The sequence below is a fragment of the Primulina huaijiensis genome, chromosome 13 (genome assembly GCF_012295235.1).
Source record: "Primulina huaijiensis isolate GDHJ02 chromosome 13, ASM1229523v2, whole genome shotgun sequence".
NCBI classification, from domain to species: Eukaryota; Viridiplantae; Streptophyta; class Magnoliopsida; order Lamiales; family Gesneriaceae; genus Primulina; species Primulina huaijiensis.
The window spans coordinates 18,934,718-18,951,078 of NC_133318.1; the positions used below are offsets into that span (position 1 = coordinate 18,934,718).

At 35.5% G+C, this 16,361-nt stretch overlaps 3 protein-coding genes across 7 annotated transcripts; 1 reads left to right on the plus strand and 2 right to left on the minus strand.

Moving 5' to 3' along the window:
- Window positions 1-1,474: 1,474 nt before the first annotated feature.
- Window positions 1,475-8,122, minus strand: LOC140990865 (uncharacterized protein At5g03900, chloroplastic-like). Its single transcript, XM_073460698.1, has 13 exons — window positions 7,532-8,122; window positions 7,299-7,406; window positions 7,123-7,223; window positions 6,930-7,010; window positions 6,054-6,126; window positions 5,900-5,965; window positions 4,575-4,661; window positions 4,299-4,364; window positions 3,121-3,263; window positions 2,956-3,042; window positions 2,814-2,877; window positions 1,914-2,057; window positions 1,475-1,826 (listed from the first exon to the last, which is right to left on the minus strand). The coding sequence occupies exons 1-13, from the start codon at window positions 7,949-7,951 to the stop codon at window positions 1,683-1,685; spliced, it is 1,584 nt and encodes a 527-aa protein (XP_073316799.1). The 5' UTR covers window positions 7,952-8,122; the 3' UTR covers window positions 1,475-1,682.
- A 99-nt stretch (window positions 8,123-8,221) lies between these two features.
- On the plus strand, window positions 8,222-13,057 carry LOC140990866 (1-(5-phosphoribosyl)-5-[(5-phosphoribosylamino)methylideneamino] imidazole-4-carboxamide isomerase, chloroplastic-like). Of its 5 annotated transcripts, none has more exons than XM_073460703.1 (10): window positions 8,228-8,364; window positions 8,730-8,757; window positions 8,844-8,940; window positions 9,025-9,086; window positions 9,477-9,684; window positions 10,140-10,225; window positions 10,973-11,074; window positions 11,159-11,292; window positions 11,490-11,538; window positions 12,724-13,057. In XM_073460703.1, exons 2-10 carry the CDS (start codon window positions 8,755-8,757, stop codon window positions 12,898-12,900), a joined length of 918 nt encoding a protein of 305 aa, XP_073316804.1. In that variant the 5' UTR covers window positions 8,228-8,364; window positions 8,730-8,754; the 3' UTR covers window positions 12,901-13,057. The 5 variants fall into 5 exon arrangements, with proteins under 5 accessions (XP_073316803.1, XP_073316804.1, XP_073316801.1 ...); XM_073460699.1 differs by having other exon boundaries at window positions 8,250-8,364; window positions 8,702-8,757; XM_073460702.1 differs by lacking the exon at window positions 8,730-8,757 and having other exon boundaries at window positions 8,222-8,343; window positions 8,802-8,940.
- Window positions 13,058-13,482: 425 nt separating this feature from the next.
- On the minus strand, window positions 13,483-13,980 carry LOC140991303 (uncharacterized protein At1g66480-like). Its single transcript, XM_073461219.1, has one exon. It carries the CDS (start codon window positions 13,978-13,980, stop codon window positions 13,483-13,485), a length of 498 nt encoding a protein of 165 aa, XP_073317320.1.
- Window positions 13,981-16,361: the final 2,381 nt, after the last annotated feature.

The following is a 16,361-nucleotide window of genomic DNA, read 5'->3' on the forward strand; positions in this document are numbered from 1 at the left end:
ATATCAATTGTAAGACCGAACGTTTGTCGTTTTATCAAAAACTATAGCTGATGGTAATTGTGCAACTCAAATATTTTATATTGTAAAACAACTCAAACACCACGTTTCGATTGCTCTAATCAGCAGAGAAAATTATGACACCTACCAATCACCCTCTTAATAATTACACTCATTGCAATCAATGAGAATCGAACTCATTTGATCCTACCATTGGTATCAAAGCCAAAGTTTTTTTTAATATAAATTGACTCATATTCTAAATCAAACAACAATTCTAATCCTTCATCAAATTAATTATATCTATATCTATAATCTATTACTTTTCCTCAGTTAAGTGTTATAACAAACCCCCAAATCTTCTCCAAAGTTTTATATATATATAATTCGCACCGTAGTATTGAGAATTTGACCACTCGTAGATAAATTATCATGCTTATTAATTGAATAAACTTGTGAATATTACCGACTATTCCAATTTTGACTATGTCACAATAATTTCTTTTACGAAAATAGCCTCACTTATTTTTCAACAAAATCTTGAAATATATATAAATAAAAGAGAGAGTCTTACCATTCACAATGAAAAACTTTTCATATCCACAATTTATAATATGAAAAGTAGGCAGGGGAAGAAGAGAAAAGCAAGTGAAACATGTTATCTGATAGTTCTGTAAAACAACTAATTAGGCAGTCAGAGTTCCATTGCACAAATTCAGATGAAAGAAAATGAGTTGGAACTAATCCAAAGAGGATGAGGGTAGGGAGAAAACTGCCAAAATTGCCACATATAATTATTAGTTAGGTTTTCTTTGCAATTTTGATAATATATTTGAGCATAAATTATTAAGAAACAAATATATATAATTAAAAATGTAATTTTCTTTTATACAATCCCAACAATAACTATTTTAAATTATTATCTACAATCTTATACTTCATTTTTGAAATAATATTACGGGAAAATTATAGTTTTGATCATATATATTTGTTTATTTGTGATTTTATGATTCTGTGTTATCGAAGTTAAATATTAGTCTTGTAATTTTCGATTTTTGACAATTTTAGTGTTAATGTGTCACTACACATGTAAGCAGTAAATCAGTTTTACATTAGTGTCAAGTTGGCATCACGGCAGAAAAATTATTAAAATTTAAAAAAAATTAATAAATTAAGTCTAAAAATTTGACAATACAATGATCAAAACGAGACGAAATAAACAACGTAAGTCATTCAGAACAGTAACAGCATAAAAATCGCTGGTCAAACAAAATACCTGCAGCTGCATAACGAGAGATATGAAGACCTCCTTGAATTTCAGTAATGGCGGAAGGATGATGAGATTTTGCAGCGAACTTCTTACGGCAGACTAATAGTTAATAACAAAAAATTCACAATCGGCAGGCCGACGCATTGGGTCAGGAAGCAGAGTGGAGCTGTCCATTTCTTGTTTCAGATGCACACGACTAGAGCGATTGCTGCGTATTCAAATTTTGTATATAAAAAAACAATCAATCTATATAGTTTATACACTCCTATTTTGTTCCTAGGATTTTTTGTATTTTTAAATAATAAAATATAGTACAAAAAATGCAAAAGGGAATAACTAATAAGTCCCACTATGCTGGCGAACATACATATCGTTGGAGACAAAGATGTGAATCAGCAGACCCTGATGGTTTTGCTTACTCAGACCTTTCAATCTCTTTGAACCTTCTGTCCCAATCACTGGTTTCATAATCTTGATCGAAAAGGTCCCTCTCAGTGCTGTAAACAATTCGATCCTCTCCTATGAATATCTTCTGAGCCATGTCCCGAGCACTCAGAAGCTGAAAATTGAAATGGATTGGTATACTTGAACGATCAAAATAGGACATCGAAATGTCTACAAGTTGTGGAAAGTATTAGGCGTTTACCTTTCGCCTCAAGGAAAGATCAGGTGATTCGAGAGCCTTAGCACACTGTTCCCTGGCTTGATTCCTCTTGACAATTTTGGAGTTCGTATTTTGAACCAAAAACCACCGTATCAATGGAATTGCAAAGAAAGACCCAGCATATAACTGTGAGTTGAACAAGAACATGAAAATGATACAACTTAACGTAAAATTTATTCAGATGTAGAATGGGAAAGTATCAAAGAACATGACATGGACTTAAAATAGCTGGAATGATTTTCAAGACCAAAAGCGACGCTGAGAAAACAAAGAGAATAGGCGGCGACACTGTTGTATATAGAAAATAAGGAGCAACTGCATAACAAATTAACAAAATATACTTCACTGCTTCTACCGACTAGAATAATGAAATTCAACTCTCCATCTAATCCAACCAGATAGCAAACTAGTATCTATCAAATCCTTCTTACCACAGAAAATTTTCAAGCTGAAGTTGTATAGGCAAGACCCGTATCCCAAGCAATTTGCAAATACCTCAAATCTTGTGTGCCGCAGAGCAGGACTCATTGCTTATTAAGACAGCATGAAGAGAAAGATAAAGATGTCCGGACTTTTTCGTTAATTCATCCTTACATGCAAGTTCGTGCACACGTCTCAAAAAAGATCCACGACCAATCAAAGGTTGCACAAGCATGTTCCACTAAAACAAATGACATGAACCCATATAATTGAATGATGTGAACCTATTGATTGCACCATGTATTAAGTAAACAGAGGAGAACACCGAAAAATTGCAGGTATCATTATACACAAAATGCGGTATCAAAAGTATTAAACTTGAATATCACAGTTTGCATTTAATATGGTTCAGAATTTAGATAGAGCAATCCAACTGGTAGGTGGATATGAGCTGTTTCATACCTGAAGTAAGGGAAATATTTCGGAAACAAATGATATGAAACCCCTTGGCTCAACTGTCATATTCCTTCATGTTCCAAACAGTGAAAAGGTCAGAGTAGATGAAGATCAACCAAATTAAAAAGCAATGCAAGCCGAATCGTACTTCAACATGGAACCAAGAATTATAACCCCAAATAGATTAAGTCCACCAAGACCAATCACCATGGCCCTCTCTGAAGCAGTAGTTTTGCTGCAGAAATATTTCTGATGTTAAATCACGGAACTTCATGTTACTAACAAGATAAAAATGAAGGTTTAAAATGGATACCTAAATTGCCACATCTTTTCGTTAAAAAACTTTTCAACTCCACCAACCCAGTCAGACCACTTTTTGCCGACATATCCCTTCTGCCCGCTCCTCTGGGGGCCTGCAGTGCGTTGTAGGGATGGAAAACGGTATAAAATGTTCCCCTGCATTCAACACACAGTTAAGAAATCCAGACAAAGCATCGAGTTTGCACAAGATGGCAAGTCGCTGATTTGGAAAACAGGTTTTAACCAGACACAACCATAGGATTATACACCAAGCATGAATTTGCTAGCAGCTCCAACTGACTCTGCATGTCATACTCAACACTCGGATTTAATATATGCAGTTTAACAAGCACGGAAAAACCAGCAGCACAGCACTGGGCATGCATAAAACTTGATTGGGAGAATGGTTATGACTTACCACAACTCGGGAATCTTACAAAAACTTGCATTTATGTGCATCATATAATCCTTAAATAGCCACAACTGAAGGATTACACCACAAACTTGCATTTGTAAGCAGCTCCAAGTGAGACTACATATCATACATGTCCCTCGATTTTAACATATGCAGTTGATCAAGCAAGGGCAAATAATTAAGTGTGGCACTGGACATGGAATGAAACTTGATTTATAAGATGGGTTTGACTTACCACATCTCAAAAGGTATACAAAACTTGCATTTATGGGCATCTTATAATCCTTAAAAGTTAAACCTCTTTATATCTTAAAATTAACTTATGTGTAACAGCCTTCCAACCCAGTCAAGAAAAGCAAATAATCTAACATAGTTCAACCACAAATTGATGAGGAACTAGTGACAAATTGAGAATGCCCATGTTGGTCAAGAAATCTATCACATGCCACAAGGAGTAGCACCAGAGAATTACCATCATAGTCCTTTAATGGATATAGAATATTTGTTTGGTTATTGAAACTGTCCTCTACAGCTCTACCTTTACTATCCTGTGCAGACTTAAAGAACCGCTAAGATTTCAAAACACCAACATTGGTTTGACATTTTGACCATGTTTTTTACAGTTCCATGGAGTATACATAATGTGGAAAAAGATGATGCTAGATGTACAAAACAACACGTTCACAACTTCTACCAGTATACTGGAAATTTGATAATGTTTACATCCGCAGAAAGGGAACATAATTAAGACTCACAACAAGTCAAAGAGGACAAACCTCTTCATCTACTTCTGGCTGACCGTCAAATCGTAGCAGCACAGGTAATATGTACGAATCATCATCCTGGTTGATTCCAACAATGACAATAGAGTAAATCATGCCAGAAGTTTCACCAGAATACTAAGTCAAAATATCCTTGAAATTTTTAGTACGTCTTTTGAAACCACTGAAAATAAAATTAGACATCTAGAAAGTTCATGATGTTTTGAACATGCAATAGCCAACTGACTACTGAGAACTAGCTTTTGGCGATGAGCATCAGATTGAAGATACCTTATTATCAGTAGCGTCCAGATCGAGATATGGAGCTAATTCATCAGCAGTAACAACACCACCATTTGAAGCTATATATTGTCCAATCTGTAGATTACCACCGAAAAAGAAGTTCCAAATGTCCAAATTTCAGTCAATACAAGTTCATAAATGATTTCAGCGTGAAGAATATTAGAGACCATGTTCTATTCCTGTTAAATAGCCTCTTAAGCATAAAAAATGAGATTTGATTCTGTACCACAACAACTCAAATTAAGGTGGTCTTACAGGCCAGAATCTCATTCTCCCATCATTCGTACTGAAAACCGAAGCATATTTTAATGCATCATTTAACGGATAGGTGGTGGCGCATTAAGAATGCGCATCTTAATGAATATTATGTGTAACCACATATCTTAGCCTCGTAGAGCCCCAAACTCTCATACTATTATATCTGCTCTACTTCTGCCACATACTGACAAGATGTTAGCTTTTAAATCTTTATGAAATGTATTCATCTGTAAATCTCCTTTTAAGTCATGTGCATTTCAGATGGACTCCTTTTCACTTGCCTCTTAAGTCTGGATAGGAAACTTCTCCATGGTTACAAATGACTCTTTTTTTATGTTGGACACTTATCATTAATGCCTGTAAGTGGTCCAGTGTTGAACTCCATGTGCGAGATTCATGCATATACATCAAAGTGAGAAACATCAATGAGAGTCCTACTTGGAATCAGGATGATGGTCATCAGGGTGAGGCGACCAAGATGTTTGATAAAGTGTCCACTCTTCAATAAATATGGGATCTAATTGTGTTTTGGTCATTCTTTGGGATACAACATCAGGTCCTTTCCAGGATTATTTAAATACACTAATGCATAAATCCTGCTCCTTATTGTGATTAATTCTTTGATTTCTCAATCATATTCCACATAGGGTCCGCCAGTCCTCAATAACAGTGAAGCATACTGTGATGAAAAACCTTTTTCCATCAAAACTATATGTTAGGGAACGAACGATCTATGTTGTCTATGGTTTGTTAGACATTAGAAGGTTCACCTGCTATGCTACTATTCTGTATAAGTTAATCTGCCTTCAAGTAGCTTCACAATCAGTTAAAACCACAGTGGGTAAAAAATTCAGTAAGTAGCATAAGAATCAGATCTCATGAAGTAAAGATACAAACAAAATAGAGAGAACTATATCAGTAGGTTATGAACAAAGATTCTGAAAATACTCAGAGAGATTGGGAAGAAAATAAGGATGGAGGGTCATCATGCAATTAACATTTAGCAACGAAAACATTAAAGTAACGGACCACTGAAACCAGTGCTCAAGTATTACCAACTTCCACCTCTCTGCTTCAATACCTTGATTGGGATCTCCATCCCCAAATACAAAGGAGAAGACCTGAACAATTAGAAATATCAGGTATTCATCTTTTAATCAGTAAAAAACTGCCAAAAGCTTATAGACCTCAGCTGGAACTTTTGCTCACCGATTCAATAAAATTCATCCCACCGTCACCATCTCTTACCCGTCGCCTCCTGTAATAATACGGATCCCAATACCTGGATAATTGATTGACGGGTGAGATGAATAGAAAATTCAGTCCCAGGCTTACATAGAAAATGAAATCATATGTAGCGGGATGCCTTGCTTCAATCAAATTAGATCACACCAACTTCCTCAGCACTCTACTTATAATTCTGGACTCAGAAACTATTGAGGTTTTATTTTATCATGTTTCTTATTGCTGGTATCGTGATAGGAATCAAAGGAAATGCTACCTAACGTTAACAAGCATCATGTTTCCTTTGTGGTTAATAACCAGTGTTCTAAATGGCCTAGGCAGCAGGCCACCGACCGCACGTCATTTTCCTTGGGCGGTCTTATAGGCGGTTGAAGATCCGGGGAGGGAGGTAGTCAAAAGTCAACAAAATTTTAAAAACCCAAATTATTAATACATCACACACTTTCTCTTAAAAACAAAATAGTCAACCCAATCACCCACAAGTGCCACAAACCCTGCCTCAAACCGCTCACATCGCCGCCGTTTAGAACTTCCAATCTTTATTAATTATCTCGTTAGTTGCATTTATATATTTATCTACAACACTGTTAATATGTCAATGTAATAAAAATAATTGACTCTCATCATTTGATAATAGACAAACCGGATAATTAGATTCATAAAATATTTCAAAAGTATTATTTTTTCTTTGATGGACAGCGGTGCAACAACTTTCAGGCAAATAACAATGTCAACAAGCAGAAAAACCAAACATAAAGCTCAGCTACTTAGAAGTTTATATACTCCTCTTTTTTAATTGTTTAACTATTAGTTCCACATATAACATGAGTTGGAGATTACCAGAACAAATCAGTCGGACTCAAGTAAAAAGTGAAACCCGAGTCATAGGATCTTCCTCTTCTTCCACGATTGTCCTCCTCTCTGTTGAAGTCAAAGACCAAGAAATGGAAAAGAACAAAAAATCAAATATCAAGGAACAAACATTCTCCATGAAAATTCTTTCCAATCCAGGCAAGCGAAGATGAAACCGTACCGACTGCTCGAAACTATTGCTATTATCGTGGTATACACAAGAACAATGGACGCAATCAGTGCTGTCCCAAAGGAAACCCTCACCAAATACTCTGCCGCCATCTGACACCAAAAACCTCATTCCAATCAAATGAACAGAACTTACAAAAGACTTCTATTTACAGAATGATTCCATACCTTTCCCTTCTCCAGTAAAGGTTCGAACTTGATCCTAAATGACTTAGCCACAAGGTTGGATCGATAATCCTTTGGAAACACATACAAAACATCACCTTCATCCGACACCTGTTAAAGAAAGATCGCCAAGAACATATGCAGGATAATTTCCACAATGTGAACACCCAGTTTGATATTATGAAACAGACGAGCTTCAAAACGATAGTACAAACACATAAAGCCCAAAAAATGACCTCCAAGAACCCATTTGTATCCGCAGCAAGAGCCTGAAGAGCCTTTTGAGCTTCACTCAACTTAAGTCCCGCCTTGCTTGCCACATCACCAATTGTAACTCTCCTCCCGCTCGAGTCAATGGCAGCCATAGCCCGCTCCCTAACATCCTTAGGCAATTTATCACTCTCAACTCTGCCACCGGGCCTACTAGCAGACGTAGTCACGACATCAGCATCAGTACTCCCACTTCCGCCGCCGCTGCTAGCAGTAATTAAAGAAACAAAGGCCTTTCCACACCGGAGCCTTCTGCCTTTAGGAATAACCGGCGATTTCAGCGGCCCAAAATAGTGAAACTGGGAGGGTTTAAGCGGTTTAGAGGTAAGGGCAAAGAAGTCGGACTTCGGAGAAACAATAAAGTAGGAGATGGACATGGATGCCATATATTGGTTTGTTTTCGCAGATTTTGAGAGCTTGGTATACGCTTGAATTAGGGTTTTAGGCCATTGAATTCAGGGTAACTATAGTCTAACAGCCCCCCGTCTCTGAATTGGCAACTATTTTGCTTGGTGAGGAAGACGCCATCTCTGAAATCAGGTGAGAAGAGAAATGGAAACGGGAGGATGAATTTACTTTATTACCCTGTAGAAATATCACGTACTCCGAAACAGACAATAATGACGTTAAAGTTAACGGAAATTGCAAATTAGGTTGGGTCCATATTTGTATCTTCCCTCCCAACTCATTTCAACTGACCACCACCATCTCTACTTGCTGCGACCGCCAACTTTACTTCAATTGCTATAGTCGTCGTTTCTCTGCCGCAGGGTTGGAGGTCCTCACTCTTGTTCTCTGTGTAAGATTTGATTTTTTGTGAGTTCCATATTAACATAAACATGGGTTTTTTCTAGTTAAATATTTTACTGAAATCTTGATTTTTTCTTGGACTGTTTTAATTTTGAAGTAAAGAAAATGAATAGGAATTTGTTTCTATAGGCTTCAAACAGTAGGAATAGTGTTTATGAACCAGATTCTGATACAAAATCCAAGGAATTAACGCAAGGAGAAACCATAAAATTTTCAATGATTTTCGTTTGTATTTTATGGATGTGCTATTTTATTATTTTTGTTTGCATTTTGTTTTCCTTGAAGTTGATGCATAGTTTCAATTTCATTAGTGGTGCTTGGTACAGTTTAAAACTCATGATTCCTCATGATCAGGCTTTTGAAGCAATTGAAGTCGTGCATGGTACGTGTTCGATCAAATTATTCTTCGTTCTTGTTGATTTACAGGTATCCCATTAAGTGAACTCCTTTGCTATGAGTGTTCAAAAGCTTCAAGCAACTCCATTGTGGAACACTAAGCCCACCGCTCTGGTTACTCCTGATGGGAAGCAGAAATTGATCCATGCCGCTCCTCGTCTGCTCTCCAGTATGCCTTAGTCCGTTTTACATTTTCGGTAGAACTAATCGAGTTTGGTTTCTCAAGTGGTTGACTTCTTTAAGCTTTTTTCAGGACCTCCAAAACTAGTAATCAAATGTGGGGTTCGGTTTCGCCCTTGCATTGATATACACAAGGTTGTATACCATATCTTGTGATCTTCTGTCTTCCTTTTTTTCTTGTGGAAATATACATGCTTCGTTCTTTCATTTTTCTTTGAGTCTGTGTGGCTATGTGTGTGCGCATTGGTGAAAGAGAGGTTGGCGATATGACCCTAGTTGTAAAAGTGATGAGCCTTGATGCACGGTGGTGTTTGACTTCATGCTAAACTTTATAATTGATCCATTTCATACTCATATGAGATAATGAGACAACTTTTGTTTGTTGAGTAGCCTAAATGCTCAGTTCAACTCAAAACAAGGCAAATAATCATGATTCTCTTTACTTCATTGCAATGTTGCTCGTGGAAAGAAATTTATTTAGTTTGATTATGTTAGACCTATATTAAAATAAATTTATGTTTTCAGGGAAAAGTGAAACAGATTGTTGGATCCACTCTTCAAGATTCTGAAGAAGAAGATCCGAATCTTATCACTAACTTTGAATCGGATAAGTTAGCAACAGAATATGCTAAAATGTACAGGGATGATGGGCTTACTGGTGGCCATGTCATCATGCTTGGAGCTGATCCGTTGAGCATATCAGCAGCCATTGAAGCGTTACATGCTTATCCTGGTAGAATGGTTCCGAAACATCAATTTATTATGTTATGATGCATCATTTGTTTAATTGGCATGTCACGTTTGCTGTTCTATATAGCCTTATACAATATAGCATGTTGATGGAAGGCAAAATAAAGAACAGTTGAGTCATTTTTATGTTTATCATTTGTGAAGCTCACATCTCAACTTGCATCTTGGTTCAGTTTTGATCACTGCTGAGTAAATAAGTTTGTCAATGTCCTGATAAAGTGAAATAGAATAGCTGATGACATTTCCTTAGTTACCATGTGTACTGACACACCCCATCACTGACTAAGCCATGAATCATGACGTTAGAAAATTATTTTAAGATGATGAAATAATTGCACTTAAGACCTTAGAATGTGCAAGTTACATCTTTAGTTTATGTGAAGTACTGCACAAGTACGTGGTTTCCACACTACTTATCGCTAATTGGAAAACATATAGGTGGTTTGCAAGTCGGAGGTGGTATCAATTCAAGTAATGCTTTGAGTTATATAGATGAAGGAGCAAGCCATGTTATTGTTACGTCTGTACGTACCTATTGACTTAATTCATTTATTTATTGTTTTCTTAAAAAGAATGTACTTTGAGCAAGCTTATCTTTTAATCCAACAGATCACCACATATGTCGAAATCAGTTTTTCCTAAATGATGCTTCATCGAAACAAGTCTTAAGGATGCAATGAGAACACTGATGAAATAGTTGTGCTTGCCTGACTCATGCTATACATGTTAGGACCCCGGAGGGACCGTTTACTGAGAACCAACATTCAATTAACCGTGACCTGGGCATACTTGAATTACAAGAAATCCACTACCTGATGACTGGGTCTTGATGAACATATAGAAAAGCTAACACACACACTTCCGGAGTTGGCTCCTTTTTATTCTTCTTTGCTTTTTTGGATGTTAGACTAAAGAAGAGAATGGGTTCTAAATTTTTCGTGGCGGTAAATGCTTTTATCACAAACCAAAAAGAAAAGAAAAGAAAACAATTGTTGAATATTGGCGATACCAGTCAATAATAAGTAAAAAAATTTAAAACATACATTAGACTGAAACTTGAAGAAAAAAATTAAAACATCAATTTCAGTATGACAGAATTGTTACGTGAACTGTCTGAAAGTCTGGTTTATTTTGAAGAAAGATCTCAAAAGTTCTACACTTGTACTTATCTGTGCTTGTATTTTTCCTTGGAAAAAATCTCTTAATGTAAATCATACAACCAAAATTCTCTATGGAATCTGTTGATTTAATAAATATAAATTTTGTTGCAGTACGTATTTCATAATGGAGAAATAGACTTCGAAAGGCTAAAGGAACTTGCCAGTGTTGTGCAAAAACAGAGACTTGTGTTGGATCTTAGTTGCAGAAAGAAGGTGTGTATAGGTTTTGGAGGTAACTCAATAATTTGTATCAATAGCAATGTATGTAGATTAGTGACTTGAAAATGTTTTTTCCAGGAGGATAGATATGCAATTGTCACAGATAGATGGCAGAAGTTCAGCGATGTATTTCTTGATCAAAAAGTGTTGGATATCCTGGCCAATTACGCTGATGAGTTTCTGGTCCATGGAGTTGATGTTGAAGGCAAAAGGTATGCATTTAAACTTTATATGTTTCCTTACATTTGCTTGTAAAATTTAGTACATATTTCATATCATGGTTTGAACCTTGGCATTGGTTTGCACTTGTGTATCATGGGAGTTCCAATCTCCTTAAACTAGAGAAGTAATAAAATTGGTAAAATATTGCTCCGACGGTACTTCAATTTATCCGCTACATAAATTTCAGGCTGGGAATTGATGAAGAGCTTGTGGCTTTGCTTGGCAAGTACTCACCGGTGAGTTTTTTGTTTAAGCTAAGGTTATATCCTTTCTACTCTAGCTATTTTAAATCTCTTTTTGTTTGAACTAAGGTTTAGCTTATAAGTTGTTTAAAACATCTTATAAGATATTTAGGAACTTATGAGATATCTCTTTAGGTGTTGGATAAATTTTTGAAAGATTGTATTAAGTTTAATAATAAGCTTTCGAGAGCTTATGAGATCTGTTTAATGATTTAGATAATACCAAATTATTGTTTAAGAGCATAACTTCAACGTTCACCTTTATATCCAAAATTACTTAAAATTCTTTTTCTTTCACTATTTTCCTGTCATCTACTCATTTGATTTGTTTATCATCTTTTCCGGTTTTTCTTTCTTCGCCAACTTATTTATCTGAATGCTTTAAGAGACTAATTTTAAAGTAAAATAAGAGCTTATAAGTTGTCAAAAATTGATTATTTTCTATTAATATTTGGCATTTTCCCTAGATACAGTGCATAAATCACCAATTCTTCAAGCACAATGCTTGAAGTGTCATCATTGATTTGTTTTTGATACAAAAGTAAAAGATTTCATTAAGCGTCGGCAATTGACATGCTTCCAAGCCTGTATGCTTTGACGAGATGATGCAGGGACTCTTAAAATGATCATGTACCTGTGTCGTATTGTGTAGGACACTTTCTAGATATAATGTTTAATGGATGAGGGATAAACAACAGAGATTTCTATGTTTTTCATATCCGACATGGTTAACAATCATTATGACCATATATAACATGTTCAGTGGTCGTATTTTTTGTCGTGCTGAACTATTTGAGTGGTATTTTAAATTTTTAAATATTTATAAACACTAACTATAAATTATATAAAAAATGAAAATTCTTGAATGATACATTTTAATATTGCATTTGAATGCACTTTATGATGTGATACATTATAGATTGTAAATCTCTATAATGTTTGATATATTTACATGATTATACGCGTGTGGACGGACGCATACACATTTGTGAAACAGTCATTTCGTTCCCGTATAATTTCCCAATATTTTAAAGTCGTATGTTTATCCATATTCCATTTGTGTCCTTGTATGTTTGTCCGTTCTACATAGATTTGATGACTGCATGCCATTTAAGACACCTTGTAACATAAAGACTGTTCGTCAGAATTAATTTATTGCTTTTGATGTGTGTTTGCCAGATTCCGGTGACCTATGCTGGTGGAGTTACTTGCATTTCTGATTTAGAGAGGATCAAAATAGCAGGAATGGGACATGTTGATGTTACCGTCGGCAGTGCTTTGGATATTTTTGGGGGTAATTTGGATTACAAGGATGTAGTTACTTGGCATTCTCAGCAACAGGCCTTCATAGTTTGAAATCTCCAAGTTTGACATATCTTTATTCTTCGTTGATCGGATTACTTCTAATGTATCATGAACAAAAGTTAATCTCTCTTTTAATGTAGAACCATGCACTATCATTTGTGAGGAAAAAACATTGTTGTTTATAGGTTGATCACCAAAATTCGAAGTATTTGTCGTTTGTGTTTAAGAAGTGTCCATTCCTTGAGTCCCAAAAACATAGATATGAGAATCAGAAGATATAATTTCCTTGTAGAGTACTGTAGCAGGTGTTTCAGTGAGTAACTTACGGGCACACAAAAGTACCGTAGCTTCATTTATACAGCTTTAGTTCACAGTGAGTTCACTCCTTCAAGCATATATTTAGATTGCAAGTGAAAATATCTCTTGTACATTTGTGATGAAAAAGGACGAAATCTATTTCTATTGACCTCCGGATTCTATCTATACGTGGCTACACACGCATATTTCCGTATTCTTATCACCGTTCAAGGACGTGATTCGATCTGATAGTGATAAGCACACAGAAATACGGGTGTAAAGTTGCATAACATCGTATCTAATGATAATACTTTTCTCTGCAGTGAAAAAACTAGTTCACTTCTGTAAACTTTCCAGGTCTGGCAGCGATCCTTTTGAAGTTATGCGACCATTCTCTTTCTCAATGCTTACAATTTTCTTTGTTTTTGTTTCTCTTTGCACCTGAGTTATCATCTCATCGACCGAAACTGCCCCTTCTCTTAGCATTTTCTGCAACTCTTGTTTGCTGATCACGAGTTTAATCCTCACGACCCCAGTTGGTTGCCCTATTTCATCCACCAAATTATCAGAAAATCTAACTGTCTTCTTCTCCTTCTGCTTCTTCGTAACCGGTGGGGGTGACACGGGTAGAGGAAGAAGATAGTACAAGTGACCTCGAATCATTTCTGCATAGGGATGCATGTGTTTTAGTACCGGAAGTCGATCAGAAATTGCATGGTGAGTGAATTCTGATAGCACTTGATGAACTTTGATCGGGGTTTTGTATTCCAGGATTTGCCCATCTATTTTCATCACTTTGACAACCTTTTCTTGGAGAACTAAGAGGTTTCCCATATAGTTTTGTTAAAATACTTAGCTAAGTTAGCAACTTCGAGGAAATTTTAAAACAAATTAAAATTGGGAAGTGCATGTGTATTTAAATGGGAAAAAGCATGAGGTTTCCCGTCTACTTTGGCAAATTTACATGAAAACCCGCATGCACTTTTGGTCCCATTTAGTGTCTTTTTTGGTGGATCACTGAGATCATCACGGTGCATCTGAATACAGACATTGCAAATGAAACTAACTAGTTCATTGTATTGCTGATGTTTTGTGGGAAGATCACGGTTTAATTAAGGGGAGAAAGCAAAAATAAACGAATTTGGTGATAGCATGATACATGTGTCTTTCTAAGTATTCCTCCAGTTCTGCGATTTGAGTGATGCTACATGTACATCTATATGTGTACATCAATTTGTACAATACAAAAAATTCAATACACAAATTCAATTTGTCAAAATCTCATTATATATTGAATACAAAATTTCGCGATTTAGCAGTAAAATCATGCGATATAATGCTTGTAAATATTGTTGTAACGATATATTGTTTATACCTTTAGCATTATTCTTCTATAAAATCCCATCAAATCCAAATTTTGTTTCAAAATCCTATCATTCCAAGCACTTAAAATCGTATTATTCCAAATCTCAAATATTTTATTCCAAACACACTAAAATTTTAGTATTATGTGTTGCTAAATTAGTTTAGTACTCATATATATTTAAATTTTTTTATTACTCTAATACTTGTTCCGCATAAGTATTAACCTAACATTGTACATTTCAACGTTGCATCTACACTATGTCGGTTCTATATTAACTGCAAATCGGATAAATGATTAAAATTACATTTTTTTTTCTCAGAAATTTAAGTGAAACCGAATAATATTACTATATCTTTATATAATTTATATTAAACTATTATTAAAAATAAAAAATATATATCTTTTTATTTAAAATAGTAAGCAGTCTTGTGTTGCTATAGTATATGCAACTGGTGGAGCATCACCAAACACCATTTTTATAAATTGAGTTAACATGCAGCAGGACCAACAAAAATCCCCTATCATTGGTGGAAAGTGTACGACTAAATTCTTCCTACATTCAATGTGTTTTAATATTTTAGGTAAATATTTCTTAGAATTCGACTGTAGTGATTCTCCACAATTTGGTCGGTTTGACCTAATAATTATATAATGAATATGAATATTGATTTTTTCCGTTCTCTTTGCACAAATAAATTGAAATTATTCCTGGATGTTATATGACATGTTACCTGCATTATCACTTCCAGCATTGACTTGTCCACGAAGGTTTTTACCAAGTCTGTATTTCTGCTATAAAGAAAAATCATGAATTCCACAGATCTACTCCCTATGTCTACAAATTAGGGAAACATGGAGGAATCGCTTGTCTTTTTAGTTGAGAATTTCGTTCAGACATCATGCATCTCTATTGTTGGAAGCAGCTGAATGATTCTTAGATGGGTCAAATCCAAACACTGACTTTTCACAGAATTTAATGTGGGGTAACTTATCATTTAATTCTGGACTATTTTCCGTTCTGCATGTTAGCATGATATTAAATATTCTATCTGAAGATGACTCTTGATCAAGTGGTATAAGGTTAGGCCTTGAATTCCATTGACCTTCAAGACTGATTTTGGAGTAGCTTCTGCAAGAGAGGGGAGCATATCATTTGGTACAACAAAGCTTGCAACATTGTTTATGTTTACTTTCTGCTCCACCCAATTGATTTACTGCTTCTATGACACGCTCATGGAGGTCAAGAGTCCAATTAAGTCTTGGCTTAGCATCAGTGGAGAGTGGATTCTTGTTCTTTCTTGTACTTGAACTTTTCTTATTGCGTGTGAGAAATAAACTTACTTTTAGTGGACGAATATATTATCACTTATCAGATAGACTCATGTAGACCTATTGACCACACAAGATTTTTAACTGAATCATACCACGGATTAATACTAATTGCGAGGAAAGTTGGATTCTACGGAATGGAACTTGAGAATATTAGCTCAAAATAAAGCTGAGGGGCGTATTCTCAAGTTAAGAATTTTGCTTATTCTTCCCCACCAAGGCCACCTAACACGGGTTCCCTCTTTCCCCTTCCATTCTTTATTCATTTACGTACTTAACAGAGTTTTATACTTCATCTCATTAGTTAGGAATACCTATTATTCGTCCAAATTAATGCTATTTTTCACTCCGTATTTATTATTCTCTGTATTCCTTTTATGTATGATCATAGTCACCGTTTAGCCAGATTTCACTGGTCTCGGAAAAGTGTAAGCAAGTTGGGAGGGCTTTTGGCCTTTGAGTTTGGTGAAAGAATGAGCATATTTGGGAAAGTGATCCTAGTTTTGTACTTTGTTTATGA

Bases quoted from the DNA above. Each gene is read 5' to 3' on its own strand.
- LOC140990865 (XM_073460698.1), bottom strand. From the start codon at position 7,951: ATGGCATCCATGTCCATCTCCTACTTTATTGTTTCTCCGAAGTCCGAC. The intron at 4,662-5,899 runs GTAATACTTGAG...GGTAATCTACAG, and splicing joins AAGCAGAGAGGTGGAAGTTG to ATTGGACAATATATAGCTTC. The intron at 2,058-2,813 runs GTATGAAACAGC...TTCAACTCACAG, and splicing joins AAATATTTCCCTTACTTCAG to TTATATGCTGGGTCTTTCTT.
- LOC140990866 (XM_073460699.1), top strand. From the start codon at position 8,722: ATGATCAGGCTTTTGAAGCAATTGAAGTCGTGCATG. The intron at 8,941-9,024 runs GTATGCCTTAGT...AGCTTTTTTCAG, and splicing joins CGCTCCTCGTCTGCTCTCCA to GACCTCCAAAACTAGTAATC. The intron at 11,293-11,489 runs GTATGCATTTAA...CATAAATTTCAG, and splicing joins GTTGATGTTGAAGGCAAAAG to GCTGGGAATTGATGAAGAGC.
- LOC140991303 (XM_073461219.1), bottom strand. From the start codon at position 13,980: ATGGGAAACCTCTTAGTTCTCCAAGAAAAGGTTGTCAAAGTGATGAAA.